Below are 27,259 nucleotides of genomic sequence, written 5' to 3' on the forward strand. Positions count from 1 at the left end.
TTTTAAGAGCTACTTCTTGACCTTTCACATTGCCATGAGCAGTTCACATTTTCTTTTCAAAGTGTTTAGTTTCTCCGTACATGCTACCTCCATTCTGCTTGCTTAAACCAAAAGAGCAGAGGAAAACCGGTGTGGCTCTTGACCTTGCTGGCTGGAGCCAAAGCAAAGCACTGTGTGGAGGAACTAAGTGGATAAAGTGGGTGGGACAGGCACACCCTGGCTGCAGACAGCTAGTGACTGGTCCCACTCCTGCATCTTGCTCCACATGCTCACCAGAACTGTGACTCTGGACAAAAGAAATCAGTGAGCCCCAGGCTGTTGCACTTGGGAGAGCAGCATCACCCACAGGAGCCTGTGGGGTCAACACTGTGAGACAGCACAGTCAGAGACAATTTCTTGGGCTCCTCCTTACCAGTTCTGCTCAAGTCCAAAGCAATCAAAAATGTAGTAAGATTAAAAACGTTGACCTCACTTTTAACAGAAATTTAAACTAGATGTAAGATAGTGGCATGCATCTGAAATGCCAGGTGGAAGCCTGACCTTGCTCATGTCAATGAGCAGTTTAATTCTGAATTCAAGCAGCACTAAGATTTTACAAAGAGTTCACAGTTTCAAGATCAAGGTACATACAGAACTTTTTATTTTTCAGTGCACTTTCTAAAGTTGGGATTACTTAATATAAAATTACTTAAAATAAAATTCCTCAATATGTCTTAGCTCTATTTTTATCCTGCACTAAAAAAAAGCTATCTTTGACTATTTATTTCTAGTGTCATGGTTCACTTTCAGACAAGAGCAGACACAAGCATATGATAAATAGCAGAAAAAGTTATCACAACATTTATAGGCTGCTTTTTGCCCTGGCAGACTGTAAAATAATTTATGGGAACCATTTTCTCAGGGCCAAACTGCAGACATTGGTTTATGATGTTTGTTCCGATATACACTACTTTTTGCAAGACATTTAGTGGTTATATTTAAATCTGATGAGTTGTGCACCAGATGGCAAACCTGTGAGAATGAACCATTAACACAGTGACTTTCTAAGCCCCTTGCACAGCCCAGGACCCTTCAGAAACACATCTGTGAACACCATGGAGTTTCATCAGAGTGAAACCTTCATTCTGGTGAGTGAAGGAGGACTCATGATACACTGGGTGGCTAAAGTCATAGCGACTGGGAGTGGCACAGTCTAGCAGAGCTCTCTGCTCAGTGAGAAAGATGTTTATTTAGTAATGCCAGGTCACTAACATGCCCAATCTCTGTAAGTATGCATGCCTCAGCACTGCCTTCCCTTACCAGCCGCAAAGTTAAACATACCTGATACTGTCCCTGAGGAGTTAATTAGTGAACGGTGCCCTCATTTCAAACTTCAGTGACATCATTTCTGACACTCCTGTACCACAACCCACACCAGGTTCAATAGGAAGGCTCTTATCAAAGCTAATACACCTGCCTGCTGTTCCTCCTGGGCCAGCGGCTCTGCTCCCACAGCGACCACCGCGCACGCTCTCGCTCTTCGTACTTGGTGTGGCGCGAGGAAAAAGCCTTGTCTGACAGGTCTTCTACCTGTAACCAGACACAGCGAGAGCTGGCATGAACTAAAAACATCAAAAACAACACCAGCACTATCATATGTAATTCTGCAAAGGTCTCTTCAACAAACAAGAAGAGGCAACTCAATGCATGCTTTCACTACAAAGGCACATTTACGTGCATTCAGTTTACCAGAGCTCTGGTGTACAGTGCTGTCATTTTAGCTTTATTTCTTTACACGTCTGTGGCTGATCTGAATGGATATAGAAGTGACACCCTCTCCATGCAACTAACACATTTTTCTCTGTGGTGAGAGGCAGAAAATGTAGAGGACAAGTATTCATTTGCAAATCACGGCAGTGTTAAAAGTACATAATAAAGACAAGCAAAAATTCCAACAGATTGCTTTAGGAGGAGGCTGTGACGCAGCAGGATTTGCCAGGTGCTCTTTAAGCACTGAGAAACAGGTTTGAGATCACCAAGGACTTTGGTAACTCCCCAGAGAGGAGCTCGGTGAACCTGAGGTGCCACATTCCTGCTGTGAAACCAAGCAGAAAATGACTTCTGCTTTGAAGACATTATTTCTTACCCAATGGTTTGCATGATCCCAAGTATAGCTTAAACCAGCCCTAATTGCAAGTACTTTATCTGCTCCTAGTAAAACAAGAGCCAGCTTTTTAGGTAAAAGATGTAGCTATTTCACTGTGAAAGTACCATCTGTGTTTCTCCAATGGCAACACACCAGGAAGTTTGTTCCTTAGCCAGAGCTGGCTGAGGAGCACTTTGCTGCCCTTCCCCCTCACTCCCCTGATGGCAGGGGGGGGTTCTTGGCTGGATCCCTCCAGTACAGCTCACAGTTGTTTCAAAGTGCTCCAAACCATTCAAAGTTCACCTAAAAAGCTGAGCTTGGCAGGAATGTTTGAGTGCTGCAGCCATGGATTTTATGCCAGATAGTCCCAACTCAAAAGCTGAGAAATTCTTGGAAAGAACAATTCCTGGTCATAGGAGCTGTGAAGCTGCACTGCCAGATCAGTCCTGGACAAGAACTATACTAATAATTGAAGGGGTCATGGAAAATAAACTGCATTTATTTTTTTCTAAAGCAAAATCCTCAGTGGAGCTGTACAAGTAACACAATTTATCTTCCAACTGAGCCTACAAAATAGAGAACCCAATGTACAGTGCTCACTGCAGTGCCAGGTACTGCCATAGAGACACTGGCAGTGCTCCACTCCATCGTGTTTCTGTGGAAGCCATCCCTGGATCAAGTCTCTCAGCACTGAGGTGGATCACAGCCATTAGGGGTACAGTGGCAAAGTATCACAACCAATCAATGTGATCCTAAAGGTTTCATTTTGATTGGAATCAGACACAGGACCCATCTGCAGAATGTGGGTGCCCAGTTCCTCCTGAGCCCAGCACTTGACAAGAACCTTCAGACAAACAGGCTGCTTAGTCTGCTCATCTCATCACTCCTTGCTGAGGGCTCCTTCATTGCTTTTATTTATTTATGTTCAACACAAACCACTTTGTTAGCTGCTGGTTTCCCTTCATGCAAGTGAACTTAATGGGCTTTCTCCTCTCTCTGAAATTCACCAGCTCTGTCACTTGGAGAGCAACCAAACAGGGCTACATCTCAGTTCACATTCTGTCTTTCCAAGGTCAATGATGTATAGCATGAAAGTGAGAATTTTGTGAAGGACAAAAGTGTTACTCCCTTGGGGAAAATTCAGGATTTTTCTGTGCTCAGATCTCCTTTGAAGTGGAAGCAAAATATAATTTAGAAAGAAAAACTTTGGAATTTGAAAATACTTTTCTTAGCAAATTGCCAAAACTTTTCATGCTGGAAAGAAATTTCCTTTTAACAAGTTTCCATTCAAAAATCAAAGTCCACATTCCTCTCCAAGTGAAGAGTTTTGAAAAATACAGAAATGAGCCTTGTCTGGTTTTCATAGCTGGTCATAGCATATTTAACCATTTGTTTACTTAAAGAGAGGTCTACCCTATTCTTTTGAACAGTAAATTTTCTTATTTAAAAATTATTATCTGTTCTATGGATAAAAACTTCATGGCATCAGAATAAAAGGTCTTTACTGGGTTCACTACCACCTCTGCTGCTCCCCAGCATTTCCTCTAACAACTTTAGATTAACTTAAAGTTCTGTAACAGGAGAAATTTGGTGGTTTTTCCTCACTAAGGTTAATCTGAAAAAAGACAAAGGAACAGTCATCCCTCAGTGGGTGGATCTGGCAGTGATGTGGAGAGGAGGCTATGGGGAAGGCCTGTTTGTGAGGCATGTCTATTGATTTCACTGAAAGAAAACTGAGCTTTGGATCCCCCCATGACACTACAACACATTGTGCATTAATGTTGAATAGCACCAGGAATATTTCTGAAGTATTAACTAGGGTGACAGCCTGAGAACAAAACAGGCTCAAAACAACCAAATGTGTGTTTCACTCTTTGGCTCCACAGGAAACTGAGTCATAGGCTATGAAAACACTTATGCAAAACTAATTGCACAAGGAATTACTCCAAAGAATTTGTCCTTACTAAAACAACTACAAAATAAAACTTGAAAGTTACAACTGTGCCTTTCCAGAAGTTTTAACCTGGACAAAACAAATGAAAATCAAAACAAAACAGGAAAACCTGTGCCACACCCTCCCATGCCTTAAAGCAATAAGACTGCAAATTCATACATGCAAACCAGGAAACTCAAATGTTCTATTTCCAGAAAGTATTTTTAGAGCACGTCATAGAGCAGACATAGATAGTAGATTAACTTTTGCATTGCCAATTTTGTTCTTATAAGGCAAAATTTCCAGACACAAAAATGCACCCATAAAAGGTAGGCTTTTTGTTCTCAAAGGCACAATGAATAGGCCTGATTCCCAGAAAGTGCTGAGTTCCCATGCTTGGATGTGCGGCTCACATGGAGCATGACAAACTGGGGATCCCACTTTTTTTGTAACTTAGTAAATGTTGGATGCAGGTTTATTGCATGGATATGGGTTGTTGCATTGAAAGCCTCTAAATGAAGAAGACGGAGAAGAAGACAAAGATTAAGACAACAAAGACAATAAAGATGAAGAAGAAAAAGTTATCCAGTGGCAGAAATCCCTGAATACTGCTTGATACAGAGAAAATTTTGAAGTTCTAAAATTCAGCAATGCAGAAGATATGAAGATGTTATGCAGAAGACAGAGAGGTAAATAAATTATTAATGTAGTACCACAAAAAAAAAAAAAAAAAAAAAAAAAAAAAAAGTTATATCATTTCCAATACCACCACAGGCTACTATGCAGTGAAACAAAGAAAAAGCAGAAAGTATATTTTTATATAAAAGCAGAAAGTATATTTTGTCTTCCCTTGTGTTACATGAATGACCTACTGAAGCTTGCCTTGACTTTAGCACATGGAGCAATTTCAAGAGTGTCAAGAGCATGAGTGCAGAAAATGCCAACAGGTAATGGTGCTGTTTCCTCATGGCTTTTTACAAGCTTACTCAGTAACAAAAGCTAGAGGAAGTTGAAGAATTATGGTCAATCACCTTTTCTCAGTACTCTGAAGAACATCCAAACTAATTAACATGATCCCAAAAGAAAAGGGGAAATTGGCAAAGGATGATTTACACAAACAAGATCATTAGCATTTTTCTCTGTCTGACATCTCTTCCCCTATTCTCCCCAGTAGCTGACAGATGACACAGAAGCAGTGGGCCACAGCAGGAGGCAAAGCTGCTGTATTGTTAACTCAAGTGATTTCCTGGCCAGAGGATGAATCATACAGGATTAAGAGTCACGGAAACACAAATGTACTGGGTGGGCTTCGAATTCAGACATTAGTCCGTGAGCTGCAGAGAGAGACCTTGAACTCCCTTCAGCAAAATACACTAAAAGCCTGAGACAAGTCATCTCTCTGGGATCTGAAATCTAAACAAGAAATCCACTGATTCCATGCAAGTTCCTTGAAGCCCTGAGTGCAAACCACTGTTGAAATTCTTCACTTTCCCCCAGACACCAGGATGAAGACAGCCATGAACCGTAGATGCTCAAGGGACAGTGTGCCCTTGCTGCCTTTATTAGTTATTCTCCAAATGGTTTAATCAAATATCCTTACAGGAGAGTTCTCCTGTGTGTGGAATTTGACCTTCTCAGTACGAAGGAAGGACAGGCATGTTTTCTGCTAGCTGGGACAGTACTAACCCAGAAGTCAGTGGGTGGAAGTGACATAAATTTGACCTCAGATTTCACTGGAATTTCTCAATTGCATTGGAAAAGGCAGGGACAGAAACAGCTTTTCCTTCCAACCCAAGAGTATGCTGCCAGGTAAGTGCAGCTACACCGGGTAAGGAGTTGAGACCATGATGTTCTCCTAAAGGAAAGGTTCTGGAGCAGGTAGCTGCAGACCTAGTAAACCTCCGAGGCAGTTTGTGCCTTTGTGGAGAGCGTATTTTCTGCCCCAAGGGAGTGACATAATAATTTGTTTACTGAGTTTAATAATGTTAACCTTCTGCACTGCTACCTAAATGCTATCTTTTTCTACTGCTATGGCAACTAAACCTCTGCTGTAGAGATTCTCTCAAATAGCAGCCTCAGAACAGATATTGTGGATAAAGGCAGGAATACAAATCCTACAGTTACCAATTTACAATTGGTGATAGTGGCAGAAGCTGGAGGGAGATTAAAGATGTCCAAAGGACAGCAAAACTGACAGGTTTCTGGAAAAGACGACACAAAAAGATTGGAAGGACAGAAAACCAGCCTAGAGACCAGACTTGCTGGTACATTCACCCGGAGGTTAGGAAATGCCTCAAACCCCTGAGTAGGGGAGAAAGGGACCACCAGCTGCAAAGTCCACAGGCATTCCCTAAGGAAAAAGGTATATTCTTATGTTTGAAGGAAGCAAAATTAGCCCAGGATTTGCAAATTTAGCTCAACAGGCAGGGAGGAAATGCTGAAGGTTATGTTGTTCCTGACAATGCAGAAAAGTTTGTTCCCAACATGAGGGTTGCAGGAAACAAACACTGAAAAGAAAACTGAGGAAACTTGCTGGAACCACAGGCAAGATGCCTGATTACCATATGAAGAGCAACATGCCCTGGGAACTGGCCGTGGAAGGAGGGATGAGCAGGAGGGACAGCACTGGTGGCCCCAGAAGACAGTCACACTGGGAGAGGCAGCACTACAGGGCTCAGGAGCAGGTGGCACAGCCTGACCCAAGGGACCCTTTGGGAGACCTGACTGCAGCAGCAAGGGGCAGAAGAGCCAGACAAACAGTGAACAAGGAATATTAACGGTATATCTGCATTTCTGTCTTCCACTGGAGAGGTAAGACACATTTTCACGATCTGATACTTAATATTTTATTTTTGAAACTTGAAACTTACTGAGATTTGTATGAAGTCAGTGTTTGCAGAAAGTATGCAGCAATTACCCCACTTATATCTACTTTATATAAACCTAGTGGTTTAATTAAAAAACAGCCTACCTCTTCTTCATCTGTTTGAGATTTTTCTAAAGGCTGAAGTTCAACAACTCTCCAGCTAGAAATAAGACAAGGAAAATCAAATTAAGTTTAAGGTGCTGATAAGAGATGGCTGAAATTTACATTTTCCTTTCTTGACAAGGTATCTAACCTTTCCTTTTCCTAACACAGTCTTTAAGATATCCAATAGAGTTGTAATAATATTTTTAACTTAAAAGACAATAAAAAAACAAACACATATTATGGATTTAAAGTACATAACAAGTACATTTAGCACTTCAGGCAAAGTCCTACTAAGACACTGAAGTAAGCAGAGGAGACCAATTACCCTGTTTTTGAAATCTAAAGGTGTTCTCTTTCTAAAACAAAGGAGAAAAAAGTCTCTAGAATAATGGCCTATAGGCCTACACTGTATGGAAAGAAATAAGCTTATTTTACTGTATCAGTATGGCTAAACTAAAAAAAAGGCAAGCTAAATTAATTTCTGTTAATTCACAGAAAATAGCTTACCACTTTCTTAGGAACACACAAAAAAAGACAACAATCTCCAAAAAATCATTTAGAACTTGTCAGCCTTATGGTATATTAAAGGCCATAACTCCAATTAAGATGATAGAAATGCACTTTTATTTTTAGTAACATCCCTGTGTATATCAGACTATTCTCCTGTACTATCAGCTGTCCAGTCTTCCCACTTCAGTCACAGTAACTGAAATGCACAGATAAAAACCCAAGTGCATGAAAAGATCATCTTTAATATTATAACATTTTCTAACTCCACGTAAATTATATTCTTAGTTAATGCTCTCATGTTACTTTTCATGCCTTTGCAACTAAAGAGGCTGTGAACAAACCTTGGAGTAAGGATTTCTTTGTACTGTAGTTTCTCCAACTTTGATGGTGCCACCAGTGACATGGGAATAACAATGTTGTCTATATCATAGGAGCTCTCACTTCTCAACCTCCTCCTGGAGTTATGCTGAATAATAGAATCAACACAAGAGGACATCAGCTCCAATCACAGCAAATACATGTTAGCAGAGAAACATTATAGAACGTTACAAGATGAACGCCTGAACTTTAATGGAAACAGACTGTTCTAAAGTGCTCATTTATGTGCTCTTTGATGATGGACTCAAGGGAACAAAGGAGTTTGTTTTGTCTAAACTGTGTGGGACAACATTTAAACTCAACTCTGCATTAAAATATGGTGCCTTACAGAGCACCAGTATAACACTAGGCTTAGCAAATGCATGGAACCTGAATCTGAATATCCTTGTGAATTTTCCATTAACTCCAGAAAACACTGTGCTTCTGTACACTTAGCCAGAGTGCTGCTGCTCCTCAGCAAATAATATAGCAGGGACTTTGCCTGTATTTCTCCACAAGGGGTTTTAAATAGGGAAACTGAGGGTTCACAAATTTTCACATTCTATTTGCACCATGAGGGCATTTTATATAGCTGCACCAAGAAAAAGGGTCATGAGTACCCTTGTGTAAAACTGGGAACATAAATCATGGTGTATTTAATGAAATTTGGGGGGTGGGGGGGAAGGCACAATGCAAATAAATCAAACTTTCACTCCAGTTACATGATCTTCAAAATTCTTTTACAAGCAAGTATCTGTTTTAGAAACACCCCATACTCAATCTGGAATAAATTAGTCAACCTAATCCATTTAATTCACTGTAAAAATACTCTGTACTGTCATATGACACTAAATCAGATGTAAAAGGCACGCGGCTTCGGATTATGAATTTGCACAACTCTCTGTTGATATTTCAGTTGAGACAGCGACACATTTTTGGTTTACCTGTGATGAAGAGCTGTGAGTGGACCGAGCCATGGCACTGACACTGCTCGTGGCAGTAAAACTGCTGTGGGACTCGGGCTCTGCATGCTGGAAGGAGAATGTCTCAAACCGAGCGCTGCTTTCGCCTGTCATAAAAAACAGCAATGAAGAAGACACACCAGCTGTTGGCTATTAGACTGCAGATATTTGTCCACACAGTAATAATAAAGTCATTTCTAGAAGCCTACAGTGAGCCACTTAGAATTTACAGGACACTAAAAAAAGCCATCTAAATAAACACTTGCTATTCATGCTGTCATTGTTGTTCCACAAAACTCATCTCTCTAATTCTACGAAGGATTTTTTCTCATGGAACCAGCTTCACATGAACAAATCTTGACTCTTTCTTTTTTTGGGAGCTGTCATAGACTACATGCACAGTAAATGCAATCTTGACTTAGATTCCCTCTGCTCACCAGCAGGACCTCTCTAGTTGGGGTGCATCTTGCAAGTTCTCTCAAACTGTTTCTTCCTTAATAAATTACAAATCTGGCAGCAAGGGTAACAAACAAAATCAGTTTAGATCTCCAAATAACAGTTTGTTCTGAGTCACTGCTCCAGACAAATTGTAGTTCCTGTTTATTCCCATTCAGTCCCAGTATAAGCAGCAATTAATGGGATTCATAATTAAACCACCTCTTCTCTTTCCTTCTACCTAATTTCCAGTAAGAAAGGAAAACTCAACTTACCAATGAAAAAAAGAACAAGTATATACATTTAAGAACAATACAAAAAGTATTCCAACATGGAAAAAGAGGTAAGACTGATCCTAAAGACAGGGTCAAGGTCATGAACTACCATCTCCCAGGCAGCTTTGCAACTCCGTGGCACACAACTTTTATTTTTGGCCTTGTTCATTAGGCTGACCTTCCTCATGGACAATTTCTCCTAGACAGAGCCCAAATTAGGAATAAATATGTAGTAGTACACCCATAGCACTAATAAGCTAGAACTTGTGCTCCTACTCAGAACTTGTACCACAGAACTTGTACTTGTACCACAGAAAAATTTTCTGGCACTGGGATGATCCTCATGATAAAAGACTGCTTTTTTGGTTCCATTTATAAAAAACCTAAATACTATTGTCAGAAGACTAATGGTAACTTCAAAGGATGTTTTCTCTCTTACCAGTGCTCCCAAGTAACCACAGTGTTGATCTCAGTGCTCATGACTACACTTAGAGAAACTGAGAAACACTCTGCCAGCAGCCACCTCTTGGGGACCAGCAAATGGTCAGGGGAGCAGGTGGCACGGAAAACAGGGTCACTGGTGGTGAAAGGGGACAGGCCACAGCACCCTGCTGGAGGCAGGCACAGAGCGTAAGAGAAGGCTGTACTGCACAAGGGGAAGGATTCAAAGAACAACCCTCATCTAAATCTAAAGCAGTTCTCAGTGTGCCCCCAAAGAGATTATGTTCTCTCCCAAAACTTTCTAATTAGTTGGGTGGCCTTGTTTTGGGGTTGTGGACTGTGGGCTTTGTTTTAATCCTAGATGGTAATTTTTCATTAATTAATCTCTGCAGTAATTCCTGTATCTTCACCTTTACTAAAAGATTACACTATCAGTTTTGCCTGGATATGCACCAGCAGTTATTTTTTCCACAATGTTAACTGATCATTTATATATTTTAAGTCTTTCCTAAGGGAAATTTTAAACTAATATGGTTTCCCCTCTTGCTCAGTGACTTATTTTCTTTAAATATCTTGTGAAGAATTTTGCCAAAAGTCTTCTGAAAGTTACATAAATGAATCTGTAACAGAAACAGTTAGGCTTAACATTCTAACAGCCTGGAGAGTCAAGATGCCATTTATCTTTACAGTGGTAAGCTAAATTTTATATCCCTACGTTATCACATTGTTCTATGGAACTTTTAGGGCACTTCCTCTTAATTTACCAAGTGCTGAAGTAGAGATTCAGTGACTTAAAATAGAAAGGTAACAAGGGTAAAAACACAGTGAGAACTGGCTATCCCCAAGTCCTCTTAAGAGTCTGGAAGGGATCCAGAACCACAAACAACACAACAAATAAAATATAGTGGACAAAGATGCCAGGAATAGTAAATGTTTCATTGTGCACATGACTTAACAGATAACTTAGGAATGTCTGTTTCACTGACTGCTGTTACAAAGAACCCTTTCATATTAAGAATGACACACAGTATTACAAGAACACAGTTGAACTACTGAGTTTCCTTTAAGAGTACTCCAAAAATAAAATACAGCAGCTTGTCTCATTCTTCATGTACACTTAAGAAGAAAGATGATTGCTATGCTTTAAAATAGTAAATTATTTTCATCTTCTAAGTCTGTTTCTTCATAAGCTTTGTAACATTATCCTTTTTGGAGACAACTTAATTCTCAGAGCCCAGTGATATTCACGGAGTACATATTTTAAAAGATGCAGTAGCCTCTTGCAATGCTATTCTTCTCTTACCTACTGCTGTCTCACTTAGATGCCTTTTCTTTCTTCCTTCTGACAGCTGGTCAGGTGCTCCTAACACCAACTGAGATTTGGAATTAGACAAACAGCCACTGCTCCACTGTTTGACAGAAACACGGGGGTTATAGTCTATAACAGAAAAAGCATGTATCAAGTTGAGAAATTACTTTTCATTGGTACAATTTACAGGAAATCTCAACTGCTGAACTATTTATAATAGCCCCAAACATCTGACAGGAGTCCCAATAGTAACAGGACTGCAGTCAGGCCCTAGTGTAGTATCCCCCTATAGCTCTGGTGGGATCATCTCAGTGCAATTGAGGAGAACCTGACACCATGGTCTGAGAAGTGATTCCTTCTCCACCTAAAGCCATATTCAGTTACCTTCTCAGATAACCTGCTTTGTGGCAAGTTTATAAACTGAACCTCTTCCTGGCAGAAAATACTGACAAATGAAAAACAGCTTTGCAATTACTAAAATATTTTGCTTTACATACCATTGTCAGCGGATACTTTGAACTCCCCTCCCAACGATGAGGCATCAGCAGGTTCTCCTTTGATGTCATCCTTCCTTAATAATGTTTCAAAGTATATGTGAAGAGGAATATCTAATAAACCAGAAATCCAAAGGAAAAGTGTCTGTATTAGAAAGATGGCAACCTCTGAGCCAATGCATTATGTGTCATCACTAGAGGTCTAGGCATTGATTCACCATCACATTCAACATAATCTGTAAGCAATATTGCTAAGGACTGAAACAGACTCCAGAGGGTACTGAGTGAGAATAAGACTGGGGTGTTGCCTCTTGACCAGCTCCTGCACAAAACCCAGCAGAGCAGAGAGCACACAGTGCACTTCTCCTGCAATGTGAAGAGGCTTTGGTTCAGCCTTTTGGGTAAAAGTAATTAATGCTTTTGGAATCTGTTACTGCTGGGAGCCTATGGGTATTTTCAAAGTACATTCCCTCTCCGTCTCCCTGGGCAATGTAATTCATTTCCTGATAGGAGTTCTAATGCAGTATTAGCCTGAACAATATTTCAAGGGGTAAGGAATCTACCCCCTGTTGTAAGGCAGGAAGGCTTAAAAAACCCCTACCTCTCTCTGCAAGTCTTTCTGGGGAAAAAAAATTACGAGAATGAAGCAAAATTTAATTGAAAAGAAGTGTCAATGTAGGAAGTTGGCTTGACAGCTAGTACACTGAGAATGAGAAGAGGGCTGTGGGCAGGGCCCAAGAGGGGGCATTAAACAACATATATTTATGCACAGCCTTTGCCTCATGTGCCTTCAGGATGTGCCAGGACAAAAATTTTCAACACATTTTGCTAAAATATAAAGAACAAAATTTTTTTTTGATTTGATATGGATCTAATTTGACTGCTCTGTCAAAACACCCCAAGGTTTTTGCTGTGTTTCTACTCCACTTCCAAGTCAAACCAAGAAGGTCTGAAAGGTGTATGAGTCACAACATTTAAGTAAAGAGAGAACCAAAACACTTCTCTTATTTTGTTGGTCTTTTGTTTTGCCCCCCCCCCTTTTTTTTCTTTTTTTTTTTTTCTTTTTAACCTGGGAAACCACCTGAGTGACCTAGATTTTTTATTATGTCCTCCAGTATCTAAATTGAAAGGGCAGGAGTGCTTGCTTCAGTCAATCCACAGCCCAGGTGCAGAAACACCAGAAACGCAAACTTCTTAGATACAAACTGCAATTTTCCAGTTATCAAGGCGCAAACTGAAAGATGTGCTGTTATGTTAAATACTGCAACCACTGATATCTTTACTCAAGATCCTTGGTAATTTGGAAACTGTGAAAGATAGACTCAGACATAGGGACAACTATGCCTCCAGAAGAGAGGACACTAGTGAGCCAGTCTCACTGCACTATTTACTAGATTGTCTACAAATTATGATTCACCTTTAAAGCAAACCACATGAAAAACCAAGGTGAGAGAACTACATCTGAGTCTTGAAATTGAACCCCTCCTTGCACACACACAAAAATCAAACTCCTAGAGTTCCAAAATGAAACAAATGCCAACAATCTATTTTTAACATACAGAGAAAATTAATGTGAAACCCTTTTCTTTTACTCTGCTAACAATTTTTATATATAAAGATGTGGGCACAGCACAAGCAGTATTTTAAGAGAAGTTATTGCTCTGGAAGGGGATAACTAAGAAAGCTGCAAAGAAAACATGAAACAGAAGCAGACTACAACTTGGAAAATTTCTACCATGCATTTACCCACAGTAATTCTTTCACATCAAAGAAAATGTCGAATAGGCTAGTCTTCATGAGGAGGTAGAGACAGCAAAGTACACAAAGTAAAGCATGAATCCAGCCTCCCTCAAAAGCGAGGACTGCATTTGAACAGGAGATAGTAGATCTAGTACTTTTTCCCTGTCTCAACTATTATTAGCAAAGCTTCTGGGAAAGAATAAATATTCCTTAAGAAATATGTTCTTGATACTGGAATGAAGCTAAAACCAGTTTTCCTCCTCCATCCTGGCAAAGTGTCCAACAGTAGCCACGGTACAGTTCAAAGCTTTTTAGGGTTTTTTATGATGACAAAGCTTTTTCTGAGAAAACAAAAGGTCAGTGTTCTTGCTACATGCACCAGTCTCCCCTCAGAGAGAGGCAAGAATGAACACAAGGGGCACAGACTGTCCTTGAACACGTCTAAACCCCTGGGGTCCAGCTGGGCTGTCAGGGGAAGTGATAGTGTGTGTAAAAGAAGCAAGATTTAGGTGGTGTTCTTCTGTCCACAACAGAGTTCTGCTGCGTGGGATGTTTGCTGTTGCACTCTTGGAGTGAGTGAGCAAACCATTTCTCCTGTCTGCTCCTACAATTATCTCCTCTTTAACCCATAAATGGGATGCAAACTGCCAGAACTGAGGCTTTCTCTGGATTCCACATCCACACTGGGGTCTTCTCTACAGGCCAGTGACAAGTTCTCCAAAACCATGCCTTAAATTATTCCCTGACTTCCTAATCCAAGGCTGCAGCGTCTACACTGACATGCTGGGAACACTGGGTTTGATTAAAGATTCCAACAGTTCCATGGAAGTCCCAGCCTCATCTTCAGAATTATTTTGTGGCAAAGAAGCCTCCCAGAACAGCATAATTCCTTGTTACTGGCCAAAAGCTACCTGGAAATAGGTTTTTATTAAACAAAAAAAAAAAATCCCAAAAAATTCAATCTCTTCTGTTGATAACAGCATTTAGGCTGTTATTTTGAACTCTCAAGTACTGTCAAGTTGCACCTGCACTAATTTCAGGGCTGAGTCACAGACAACAACTTTATCTACATTACTGTCCAAAAAGACTAAAAGATCAGATTACAAGAAACCACAAAACTTCAAAGATAAGCTAAAAGGCTGACTATCATAAAAATAATTAAAAAGCCTAAATAAAGCTTTTTAGACCTAGTCCAAAGGGCCTGAACAGAAAGAAAGTCACTTATGAGAACAACATAACCACAGTATGTGCTGGCAGAAGCACCATCTCTAAAGGACTAACACTGACTCAATTAGACACACCATCTAACACCCAAGCACACCTTTCCTCATGACCAGTCTTTCAAGGCTGTAAGCACATTGCTAGTACAGGAAACCTAGAAGGTGTGTTTTTTCAAAAGTCAGGATCAAGTCAAGATTTTCTTGAAAATTCCTGTATTTTGACAGTGTGAAGTTGTCTGTTAAGAGAACTAAGTCCTAAAAATCATTGAAAAGACAAGTTAGTCCACAACCTCTGCAGCTGTCAAAAGCACAACCACTCTGTTAAGAGTCATGGCATTACTTACCTGAAGGGAATGATAAGACAGGATGGAAGGAAGAGTCCAGCTCTTGCACATAATCTAGGATTTTAGATTCTGTGCTGTACTCACTGCTGCTGAAAGTGGATGGCAACTGAGTTTTATATGGAAAGAAGGCATCTCTGGATGGAAAAGTCTGCAACGATACACAGAAACAAAGGTTATCTTTTCCTTTACTCATGTCCTTCAAATTAGACCAGAAGTAGAAAAAAACCCCAACAACCCAGTGAGTGATGTTGTTTAATATCTGAATGGGAAGAATATTCCAACAATCTCCAGATAGTCTAAATATGACTTACCATCACTTACTGTGGACAATTGCACAATACAAAGAATACAAACTGTTCCTTCAGTTAGGACCAGGAAACAGCTGTCAAAACTTTCAGATGAAATGTAACTGTTTCAAATCATTACTTTGATCTATCAGATGACAAACAAAAGTCCTTAAAATTTGATTTCAGGATAAAAGGCACAATATAAATGCACAAGCCTAACACCAGACTAAATAGAGGGGTCTCATTCATTTATCCCCTTAGTAAGATTCTTTGCATCAGTATCTCCAGACACCTTGAGCTCACACATTTTAATGCAAGAAACTATATTGAACATTTTGAGCACACTGTGCACTTGCACAAACCAAAAAGGCAAAGTCTTTTCCTTGTTTTAATTTAAACATCAGATAAGCAACACAAAGAAGATATACAACAGTAAACATGGAGAGGGATGCATTAAGAACTGATTAATAGGTAATAACAGGAATTATTGGAAAGAGAAGAGGTACAAAGACAGATTAATTTAGCTGCTTGACTGCAAAGCTTGTTAAAGTATGGAAGGTAAAATGATGAATTGGTAGATGTGAGGTAGCAGGACTGAGGCAAAAGGCAGGGTGAAAATGGGCAGGAATAAGCAGCAGAGTACAGGCCACAGACTGAGCTCTGAAAGAAGGAAAGAATTAAATGTGATAATACAAGACCACAGCAAATAGTAGTCTGTGCTTCAGAATGTGGCACAAAAAGTACTTCAGGAAAACAATGTGGCATAAGCTGCTTTCTTACTGGATACTTGTGGTAGTCACCCCAAAGACAGTGACATTTTTAAAGGCTCCTATAGGTTTCTGATATTTTACCAAATGCTGCAGATGCTGCAAATGGGAAGGGAAAGAAAGGAACACTGGAGTACTTAGGGGGTCTCAAGGCTATCGCTGTGCCAACAATCATGTTTACCAACCCCTGGGAAACAGTTCCAGCATAAAAAACTGGAAGAATGAATGACATTTTCGTATGACTTTTTATGGAAATGTGTAGCACCAAGGGCGAGACTATCAAAGAACATACTTGTATTTTCTGTACTTCTGCTTTCTGAATCTAAGAAAACTCTTTCTCCTGCCTGAAATACTCCAGGCTGCACTTTAGCACTGCCGTTCATGAATTAGTGATGCAGCAATTATATCTAGCACATAAAATTCCCCTACACTAAGTGAAAGCAGTCCCTCTGCCACATGGCATCAATATTCACAACCCACATTATCTCAGAAAATATTACATTAAGAAGTTCCCCTTTCTATCTCTTCCTGTCTTCCTCAGTTACTGAGTTCTCTAAGCTGCTACTGTATCTCAGAAACTACTAAAATCAAGTCAGCATGGAACAGCGAACACATTGACAATGGTGGGAGGTTCTTGTATTTAACTTTTTCCCCCCCAGGAAAACATCAACAGTCCTAAATCCACCTTGATCTCCATACACAGGTGTATGCACAAGTGCTTTCCTGGAATCCATTCTTTCCATCTGAACTTGGAAAGAATTATTTCCTAGTCCAGGACTCCTTCAAATCAATGTTCAGTTATTTTCCTGTGACAAACATATGGGACTCTTCATCTGTTAAACTTTAAACATCCATAAAGTGTTGGCAAAACTGGGTCCTGTGTTTGGAAACACTAGAGGGATAAATGCTAAACAAACTTAATGTTTTCCATTATATGGATCATTACACTAAAGCTTAAAGAGCTTTTAGGTAGTTGTTCTATCTCAATGCACTAAGGGCTTGCTTTTCAAAAATGCAAAAAGGTATATTTCCTCTTGATATTTGGGTTTTAGAAATGAAGTAACTTACAAAATCTTTTAGCTGCAATATCACCACTTCTGCCTGTCCTTTTTTTTTTTTTTTAAATAGAAGTGAATCCTTGTTACAGCAGATAAATATCTCATTCTTTAAAAAGGAATTCCAAAAAAACTAATCAGTAAAATTACCTAGAAAGTATATAGATAAGACCAAGACATTCTGACATCCAGACTTTTAGTCCTTACCCACTTTTTCTTGCTTCAATTCACTTTAGCCCCAAACACAACCAGATTATTAAAGCTGAGCCAGCTCAAAAATGCATAGATGCATAGATGGTCAAACAACCTCGCAGTCAAAATCCATGCTGAAACGATATTAAAATCCATTTGCCAATATCAGTAAAAGGAAAATTCTTCAACTTGTCTGTGGTGGGAATTACAAAACCTTATGCCTGAATTTGTGCCTTGCATGCTCTGGCATCAACACCTAAATAATGAAAGCTTCCATTAAACCAGTTTGTAATCCAAAAGAAAATATAAACTTTATAGAAGGAAGAACATTTTTATTTAAATGCCTGTGAAGCTACTAGGGAAAAAAAAAACTAAGAAATTTGTCAGTGTCTGTGTTCCCAGCTACCAGATCTGGCTTAAATTTCTCATGGAGGAGTCTTCCACCACAAAATGCTGAATTAGTAAATCATGATGTTTCTCAGAAATGTTGACTTAATCAACTCTTGATGAAAAAATTTCAGAAGCCCTTAGCACCGGAATGAAAGCATTTTACTCAGAGAAAGTGATTCAACTTTTATTGAAACAAAATTGAAGAACTGTTTATTGGAAAACAAAACTCTCCCTGCTTCCAATTCCAAATAGAATACAGGCTACAAAACAACTGCCTTTTACAGCAGTCAATTATTGAAACTTTAATACAGCAACAAAACCATCCACCAAAACCAGGCTGAAAACAAGCTGACACATCTATCCATTCAGCCACAGCAGTGACACAGGAACATCATGGCACACAGCTTTTAGGAGACAGGCCCCTACAGCAAACCTGACTACTATACCAACCCCTCACAAATCAAGAGAGATTACAGAACTCTTATCAGTCTTCCCCCTTCCCCTTGCTATATTACACCTTGTACACCTCCTGAAACAGTTTTTCTTCATTACTGAAATGCAAAACCTCATGCTTCCTGAGCTCAAGCAGATATGAAGGACAATATTACAAAATCACAAAAAATTCACTGTCTTTGAGAAAATTCACTGTATTTAAGTGGAAGTGAGAAGCATGGAAGCTTTAAATATTCAACTAAAATAGCAGCTCTGGTTTAAACTTATGAAACATATGAAATGGAATGGTGTCAACCAACAGACTCTAATTTTCCAGAGTATTATGAACTTTGAACTTGGATTTTTTCCCCCCTTAGTACTGTTTTACAGGGTTACAGAAAACATAGAAAGCAATTAATTTTGATATTCAAAACAATTATTGTACTTGGTTGTGACAGACTGATGCATTAGACAAAGTACAATTGGCTCATGCCCCTGTTCTTCAAGGGTCAGAAGGCTGAACTCTACTGGCCACCCCATCCTTCTGTGCAGAGAAAAAGTGTCAGTCTATGAAGAATGCCATAACTGAAAGGAAAAATGTTTTGTGCTCACAGTTAAAAAATTGTGAAGTGAATCCTCATTTTGTGGTTTCAGCTACTGATCACTAAAACTCCTACCGTTTTTGGAACATGCCCAAGTGTAACAGTACAGAGAGCCACAGTTCAATTATGCCACTGTGTCTGAATCTAGTAAGTTAATTAAATTAATTCAAATACACTCTGCTGAATACCTGTCGTATCTGCTCCTGATTACTCTTATTAAACCCAAAAAGGCAAGGAAAAATGCATTTATTCTCTCTACACTCTCAGTTTTCAGCAATATCAAAAAAGAGCTACTCGCCTCAAATTAAAAACTGTTCTTTGGTAAATGAGAAGCCAACTAAACTGCAGAGATTTAATTCTGGGACACAAAAGAACCTCCGTGTGGGTGGCTGACACCAAACACACCGACCCTTAATCCTGTCCTGTGTACAGATCAAACTAATAGAGTGGCCTGCTTGCCTTAATGCTTTAGCATCTGCCTAAAGGACAGCCCCCTCCTCCATGGCCTCCCTTTTCTGCACTCAGCAGCCTGCTCTGAGCAGAGCTGTGTCCCTCTGGCAGAACACACAGCTCCATGAAACCTTGTGTTTCACACGGTAAATGTGCAGCTCTTCAGTGCAGAGCGCTTTTGGGCAGCACACAATACACAGACAGTGAAAGGCTCATCTGAAAGCCCCAAGACCTTTTTTCTTATTAACAGGAGTGAGGGTGGGCAAAGGATCTAGGACATCCCTACATGGGAAGATGCACAAGAGATGGTGCTGACACACACACCCCTGCCATGTCAGACCCTCCCTCCCAGATGAAGTTTTTACAGATGTCAAATGGGCAGACCTTTCCCATGCAGGTACAGGGGTGCAAACTGCCCCAGGATGTAAACAAATTCATCTGCCTTGGCCCCTCCAAAGCTGTCAATAAAGCGGCAGATCCTATGGCAGAGACCAATTTTTTTCCAGGAAGAGAACGGGGAGTTTCATAAAACACTAATGAAAACTTACTCAGCATCCAACTTGTCACAAATTCAGGTATTTTTGTCAATATCCTACAAGGAATGATAGCTTCTACTGTTCTCAGAGATCACCCATCTCTCCTAAGCAGCCATGGAGTTAAGTTTCTTTAATCCTGCAATAAGCCTACAGGTCTTTCACCTGCTCTATAGAAGTACATGCTGTTTTCTACATCCTGAAACAAAGATGTTTTGTTTAACTAGAAAATCAATTGAAAAATCAAGGTTAGTGCTCATTCTTTGACCAGTTAAGCCAAAAGAAAGAAAGATATGTTAATCCACAGGGATATCCTCTCAAAAACACCATGCAGGAGTTAAGAGTAGATGTGATCAGCAAAACACTACAGAAATGTCACTGCACTAAAGGTGCAAGACTGTAGAAAGCATGAAGGTTTTTCATTCTGAAAAAAAATAAAAAAAAAAAAAAAAAGAATTCACAGGCTTTCTGGCTTGCCACAAAACTCAGAGGATGGATCTAATTCTACTGGCACTATCACTGACTTACAAAGATAGAGGTGCCTGTCCCCTTCCTGTCTGCCTTCATGCCTTCCTCCCTCAGACAGAAATCTTGTCACACATTCAGAAGAGCTGAATGTATAAAAACTTCTTTTGACACTCAAGTTTCATTGATTTTTAACTAACAGAAGACCTTTTTTTTTTTTTTTTTTTTTTAAACTTCCAGTTTAAAGTTGCAATTTCATTAACTATAATATTCACTTACAAACTTGGTAACCCAGGGATTCTCCTTCCCACACCACAAGACTGACATATCATATCACTTGCATTGAACCAGTTTGCAGGAGACTTGGCAACAAAACAGTATTTTTTTCAGAAGTCAGCAATTTCAGGAAACTATGCTGAAGCAGATGGTGGAGCCAGTATCTTCTGGAGCCAGAATACCAAGGAAAAGGGTGACAACCAGTAGACTCCACTCAATGCAACTTTTTTGGTCCCAGGTACAGACTCCTAGCAAATTGCAGACATTTAGCAAGTAACATAAAGGCTATGCATGCTGGATATAGTACAAATTATATGTCTGTGCATATGCATATAAGTAAAAATATATACACACTCTTTCCAAAAACCTGAAAATTAACAAGACTCGGGGAAGACCCACATGTATTTATCAAGTGGCATCAACAAAAAAAACCACTGGCAGCAGACACGGACTGGGAATGCTCCTGAACACAAAAATCACAGAACCAGCATGAGACTTAAATCAAAATAAGAAACTCATATGCTAGAATTTAAATACTTATCTCCTGTCTAGTTTGGAGCCTTCTGGACAAGCACTCACTTTTTTTTTTCAAACCACTAAATGAAAGCAGATATTCTTCTGCTTTTACTTAACTGCCAGTTGAGACTGCAGAGAAGAAAATGTGGCAATATGAAACTGCAAGAGTTGGCAACATTATACCAACTGTTTGCTTGTGGTATCCAAAATACAAGCTTTTGCACCTCAAATCCCAACTTTCAGGGTGCTGGCACCTTTGCAAATTTGAATTGTTTTCTCCACAGATGCTTCAGTCCCCACAACCAATTCTTTCTCCAGCAGGTGGGAAACAATTACAATGAGAATTTTCAGATTAGAAAACCCCACCATGCTCTAAAACTCTGCAAAGAAACTGACAAAGCAAAATTGACAGTACCCCAATCTCACTGCTCTATTGGCTCATACCTTTACTTAGAGCTGTATAAAGTTTTTACAGATTAAAAGTCTACATAGCCTCAATGACATCTCTTGGCAAAACGTGATTTGAAAAAAGTGGAACTAATATTCTTTGTTAGGATATTAAATGAAAACCTAACAAAATACACTGGCAAAACAAAAGCCTTGTTCTTAAAAAAATTCTGCAGCAAGTCACACAGATAGAATAGCAAAAAAGAACACATCAGAGCATGTCAGCTAAGCAAACCTCTCTCAGAGTTACTGATTAGTATGATACTTGTCTGCTTTTAAAACTTTTACTATGTCACAGATAATTTAGTTGCTTCAAGTGCAGACAAAAAAATAGTAGGAGAGAGCGCTACAATTTTCCTCACTACAGGAAAAGCATTTGCAGAAGCACAAAGCATTAGACTGGAGAATCTGGGGTGGGGGAGGAAGGCAGTTATAAATGCAACAACCACTGAGAAATGATTCCATAGGTGTTTGTGTCTTACAGTCCTGACACCCATCTGCTACTTACAGACCTTCTCAGTTCTGATGTTTAGATACTTCTGGCCTTCTTTCTTAGCCTTCATTAAAACTACACATTTTATAGGAGGAGACAATGACCCAGAGGTCATGACTTGCCAGGTGTAACAACAAAAACGAGGGACAGATCCAACATTTTGAACTCTCAAACTTCCAACTCCCACCTGCAACCATTTTCACCTCCTAGTGGAACACACCTTCAGCTTACTCCCTTGTGCTGTCCTGCCGGCAGATTTTATCATTCATTCAAACATCATGCTGAAGAAATGCACCACTGCAAGCATGTCTCTAGACTGAAGCACAGACTGCAATCCCAGGGTTTGCTGTGCATGACTCACAATCAAGAAATGGCCTAAGCTCTTACAAAGCTATTTAGATAAAGAAGAAAGATACAAAACAGATTCCAGGGCCAAATGATGACTCAGGGATCATCTTGTGGTACTCTGTCATCCTGAATTAGGGGACAAGCGGATTTGGCCCCAAAGGATGTTTAAAGTTCCTGAGGATATTGAACGGTGACAGATAAACCAAACACCCTGCATCCTGTTTTATTTATCTGCAGTTATCTTGTCAGTCTGGAAGGTCTTCTAGAGTTTCATAGACCTCTGTATTTTCTTTTAGATACTACTCTGTGTAAGCATTATTTAACTAGCGCAGCAGGGGAAGGCGCAGTCCTCTTCAGAGAAGAACCGGCAGAGGACAATATAGGGCATCTCTCCACAGGCAATGGGAGGCTTCTAGGTCACACACACTCATTGTAAATATATGTGGCATGGCAGGAGATAAGAGAAAAAATGTGGCTGCCTTCCCAATGACCTTATGAACTGACAGATGGCATAGCAATTCACAGTTTCATATTTTACTTTTCCTAACATGGATGTTAGGGGGGTGAAGGCGGAGAATGAGCTTCCCAAATGAATCTGAAGAGATGTGAGGGATGACACTCTGAACACCATTCAGATGCACAAGGGGTACAACCTGTCAACCAATTGCAAATTCCTCAAAGCTATCCCCAGCATTTCTTAATGTCCCACACACAGAGGTCTGCATTTTGCTGTGATTCTCTGCTTGTAATTCTTTAGTCACCATCTTGCTCAAATTACTCTGCAGAGCAGCATCTTCTCTCAGCACTGCTACGCACTGCTTGCTGGCTCTTCAAAGCAGGCACCACTGGGAGCTGCAACACTCAGAAAACTCAGTTTTCTCCTCTGATTTTGGCAAGCTAGAATCTGTTAATTCCACATCTGCTGCAAAACTCCCAGCTTGTTTTCAGGGCAGTGACCTTAAAGAAATGGGGATCCTCACAGATTGTGGTACCAGCGGTTATAGAAGTATGTCAAATTTGAGGAAATATGGGAGAGGCACTTGCTAGAGAAGGCACACTAATGTTACATTCTAAACCCAACTATTTTCCATATGCTAAGAAATTACTCATTTTTCCTGTGAAAGACCAGAGGAAATTTGCTGGATTCCTCTGGGGAATATAAATGCATTTTCAGAGAAAACTAGATATCACTCTCAGAAACCATTCCCCATTTTGCATCCTTACCCTCAGACATCTGCCTAATCCAGAAGCCAGCCAGGGCTGATGGCCAGTGCTCTTTCATTACAGGATGAGCAATCTCATCAACAGCTGGGTAACCAAGAGCAGCAAGCGCAGGACTAAGAAAGTGACAGGGCCTGTTAGAGTAAGATTTGTTAAATTAAACGATCCACTGCTGACAACTCTTAATTTAAAGCCTCGATACCCATTTAGGTTTAATTGTCAGGATGTGCTGGAAATGTCCAGTCTAATTTTATCACTTACTTCCCTAGCAGAACCCCTGATCCTCTGTTTTTAACCAACACTGTGTAAGAGGCTTTGTTCCCTGCTTTACCTAATTTTCAAAACTTAATTGAGTTTGGCACTTGCATGATGACTGAAGCTGACAACTCGATTGATGCCATAATTTCTTACTTTCTCAAGGAACAAAAGCTACAGAATTTGTCTGTAGCCCACGATTTAGTTCTCCACATTGCCTCCTCGTTAACTTCCTCATGGAAAGGACATTCAAAAGCAGAGTCTAAACACAGGGTTTTGAGCTGAGAGCTGCAGTTAAGCATAAATAGCATTCCAGATAGAGGTGTTTTACCTCACTGTCTTTTGGGACATGCCTGCACTTTTGGTACACAGCCACTGAAGCTGGGTTAATAGAAGGTAACCTAGCACCAGAGATGTCAAGAGCATGGAGCAGACACACAGCTGGACCAGCTCTGATGCTTGAAGCCTTAACTAGTAACCTAAAAACGTACTTTTTGCTGGCAGTCTACAGCTAAAGGTTAATTATAAATCTTCTTTTGCAGCCTACAAGTCAAGGTAAACCATCAAGCATGTAGAGCAGCTAAGCTCTATATCTGGTTGAAGAAAAAACGTAAACTGCCTTGAACTCTGCTGTCAGGCTACAGACATGGAGTTTCTGATCACAAGCCTTCACTGATACTCTCAGAACTTCACAAACTCTGGCCCATTTCTCAGAACACAGAGACATAGGCAAGGCTTGTGGTAGAAATATGAAATACTTGAACCTGCAAGACAGAGGCTTCCAGAAAGGCCTGTTATTAAGAAACTGCTTCTGCAGTGAAAACCCTACATGTTTAAGAAGAAGGAAGGGAAAGCCCTCGAGTCTCTTGCTAAGCAGCTCTCATCACAGCTGCAAGAAGCAGTTGGAGGCATCAGCAACAGCATGACAGGATTGAACGGGAAGCAGTAAGTCCAAGTCCATAACAGTCTCCTTGGTCAATGCAAGGAAGATGAAAAGGCTAAGTACCTGGGAAAAGGCAGAGCTCTCAGACTCACTCACACCCCCATCCCCTCTGGCCCAAACCACGGTGGGGAGGCTGCCAAGTCTTTAAATCCCACTGCCAGGAAGCTGGGAACTGAAACGAATAAGAAACTGGACAGTTTTTCAATAAAGTATCTTGTTAAAACTAGGACGCTTCTGCCATTTTGCAGAGAATGCTGAATCAGCACAGAACATCCCTGCTTGGGAAATTGCTCCCCAGACCACTGGCACACTTAGTAAATCCTAAGACAGTTAGCTGAGGAGACATGGAGATTTCCCTCAATACTACACTTACTTTTGAAAAGGCAAAGTAAAATCAAGAAATTAAAACCTCTTGGGATTAACACTGCTCTGAAAAATGAGTTCATACTGTCTCAGCTCCCAAATTAGACTGTTTCTTTAAGCACCACAGCTAAACTCATTATATATTCTCACCAGCAATATGCTATTAATATCAGATGCAAGCAGATAGCCTTGCCCTGCACAAGACAATGTGTTTTCTTTTTCATTTTAAAATATTAATTCCTCTGTAACACAGAAAGCTCTAAGAGTTTTAAAGCATTCTTTAAGTGTCATGAAAAAGGCAATGTAACTAATCAGAAACAGCAAAAATGGAAACAAGATTAAGATATCACAATTCAATTTCCTAGAAAATAATGTGTCACCAGCTGTGTAAACTTTCCTGTAGCTAAAACAAATATTCTGAAAATAAGCAAGCAGACGCTTTACACTGTAGCCTGTCTCCTCAGTAGTCAGACCTCCCAAAGAACTCTCAAGTTGTCTCTTGGATTGTACAAGGGCTTTAAAGACAGCCATACAACAAACTGATTTGATAAGCAAGACTCTGAGCTATCTTGAACTTTTATGTTCAACTCATTACTTCATTAGAGCTCCTGCAGACACATCCAGCACAGCACTGCACACACTCTGTGGCCCCTGAACCACAGTGCACACAAAGTGCACTATCCTTTGGCACACCAGACAAGACACGTGCTGACCCAAGCAGCTGGACTCTTTGGTTTTCTCTCCCAAACAAAGAGGCAAGGGCCTACCTGCTGATTCCAGTGACAGGCACTGTGCATTCTGTAGAGTTTCCTCTTCTGGAAGCTCTGGAGTGGCCTTGTTCGGGCAGATGTGCTCACATTGTTCACAGAGACAGATCGCAGTCTTGTCCTGTCTCTCCTTCTTTTCTTGATGTGCTGATGGTCAAGCAGCCAGCTGCCTGAGGAGGATACCTCTCTATTGTCTGAAGCTCTGCAGTTGCATGAATAATGAGGAGAGGAAATAAAAACGTCAGATATAGTCTACATGCACAGGCCAAGATTTCACACACTGATTAGCATTAGCTATCTAATTCTCAGAGAATTTTATAAACACCACAAGGTTTTAGCATGCTGTTTCAGACAATTGTCTATGTGCTTTGTTTGCTAGTTAATTACCTCCATGTCAGGACAGGAAAGGGAGTTTATCATTGTTCTTCACCTTTCTGCTCATGGAAACAAATGTTAATATGAAGTTAAGCCCTCAAGTATATATCGAGTTTTGTTTGTCACAAATTCAAGAACTCTCTAATATTTTTAACAGGTATGTTTCAAGTTACAATTAGTATTTCCCTTCGTACTGATGTTCCATTCAAGACAGCAGTTATGCTAACCTAAAGGAGACCCAGAGCTCTGTCCTAATACTTCCTAGATTTTCTGGTTTTGCTCAAGAACTGAAACCCAAGTAAACCTTTAAAAACTAGTGATCATTCAGAACAGGGTTGCAACTCATTGTGAAACATTTGTACCAATATTGTATCAAACTCTCCTCAACTTCAACTGTAGACAGTCAAAATCAAGTGCAAAGATGAAGCCAAAAGCAGTAGAAGCCCCTGCCTGTATGTGTAGAACCACCTCACACCATTCCCACCAACCCACAGCCTGCCTGGTGACCAGAATAGGCACCATCACAAGGTAAAAATCTAAAACACTCTTCCATGGGGGTGGGAATGACTCAATGGGAAGAATGAACTTTCCTGTTACAGGTATTCCTTATTTTATTTCGTCCCTGCAGCAACATCTGCCTGCCAAGTTGAAGGCTTGCTGCAAAAACCACTCAAGTGTGCTTTTATTTTTACAATACTGAAGACCTTGACTACATCTCTGAACTGTCTGAGCAGTGCAACTACCCGAGGTATTTTGGCCTTGGTTCATAACAGGTCATCTATCTGCACAAACGATTATTTTGTCTTCTGACAAGTCACAGTTTTATTAGTAAAGTTGTGATACAATAGAACATGAAAATGAATTTATTACAAGGCCACTTATAAATCTTTTTTGACAGGTGGTATTCTTTAAACAGTACGTTTTTATTAAATGAAAGGGCTTGCTATGGAAGTGAGATTAAACACC

General features: G+C 40.1%; 1 protein-coding gene across 7 annotated transcripts in view; it reads right to left on the reverse strand.

Annotated features, from left to right (window-relative positions):
• KANSL1L (KAT8 regulatory NSL complex subunit 1 like) overlaps positions 1-27,259 on the reverse strand; it is a 62,001-nt gene that overhangs the window by 2,513 nt on the left and 32,229 nt on the right. For 5 of the 7 annotated variants that reach the window (XR_010743967.1, XM_066322414.1, XM_066322413.1 and 2 more), the window contains exons 6-13: positions 25,919-26,120; positions 15,117-15,264; positions 11,816-11,926; positions 11,313-11,447; positions 8,841-8,965; positions 7,881-8,005; positions 7,030-7,084; positions 1,457-1,569 (exon numbers count right to left, since the gene is read on the reverse strand). Coding sequence is in view for 6 of the 7 variants with exons in the window: in XM_066322414.1 (XP_066178511.1) it covers positions 1,457-1,569; positions 7,030-7,084; positions 7,881-8,005; positions 8,841-8,965; positions 11,313-11,447; positions 11,816-11,926; positions 15,117-15,264; positions 25,919-26,120 (1,014 nt within the window). In the remaining variant the exon portion in view is untranslated. The remainder of the gene's footprint in view (positions 1-1,456; positions 1,570-7,029; positions 7,085-7,880; positions 8,006-8,840; positions 8,966-11,312; positions 11,448-11,815; positions 11,927-15,116; positions 15,265-25,918; positions 26,121-27,259) is intronic. The other 2 variants (XM_066322417.1, XM_066322416.1) reach the window with 2 other exon arrangements.

Source organism: Sylvia atricapilla, chromosome 7 (assembly GCF_009819655.1).
Source record: "Sylvia atricapilla isolate bSylAtr1 chromosome 7, bSylAtr1.pri, whole genome shotgun sequence".
NCBI lineage: Eukaryota > Metazoa > Chordata > Aves > Passeriformes > Sylviidae > Sylvia > Sylvia atricapilla.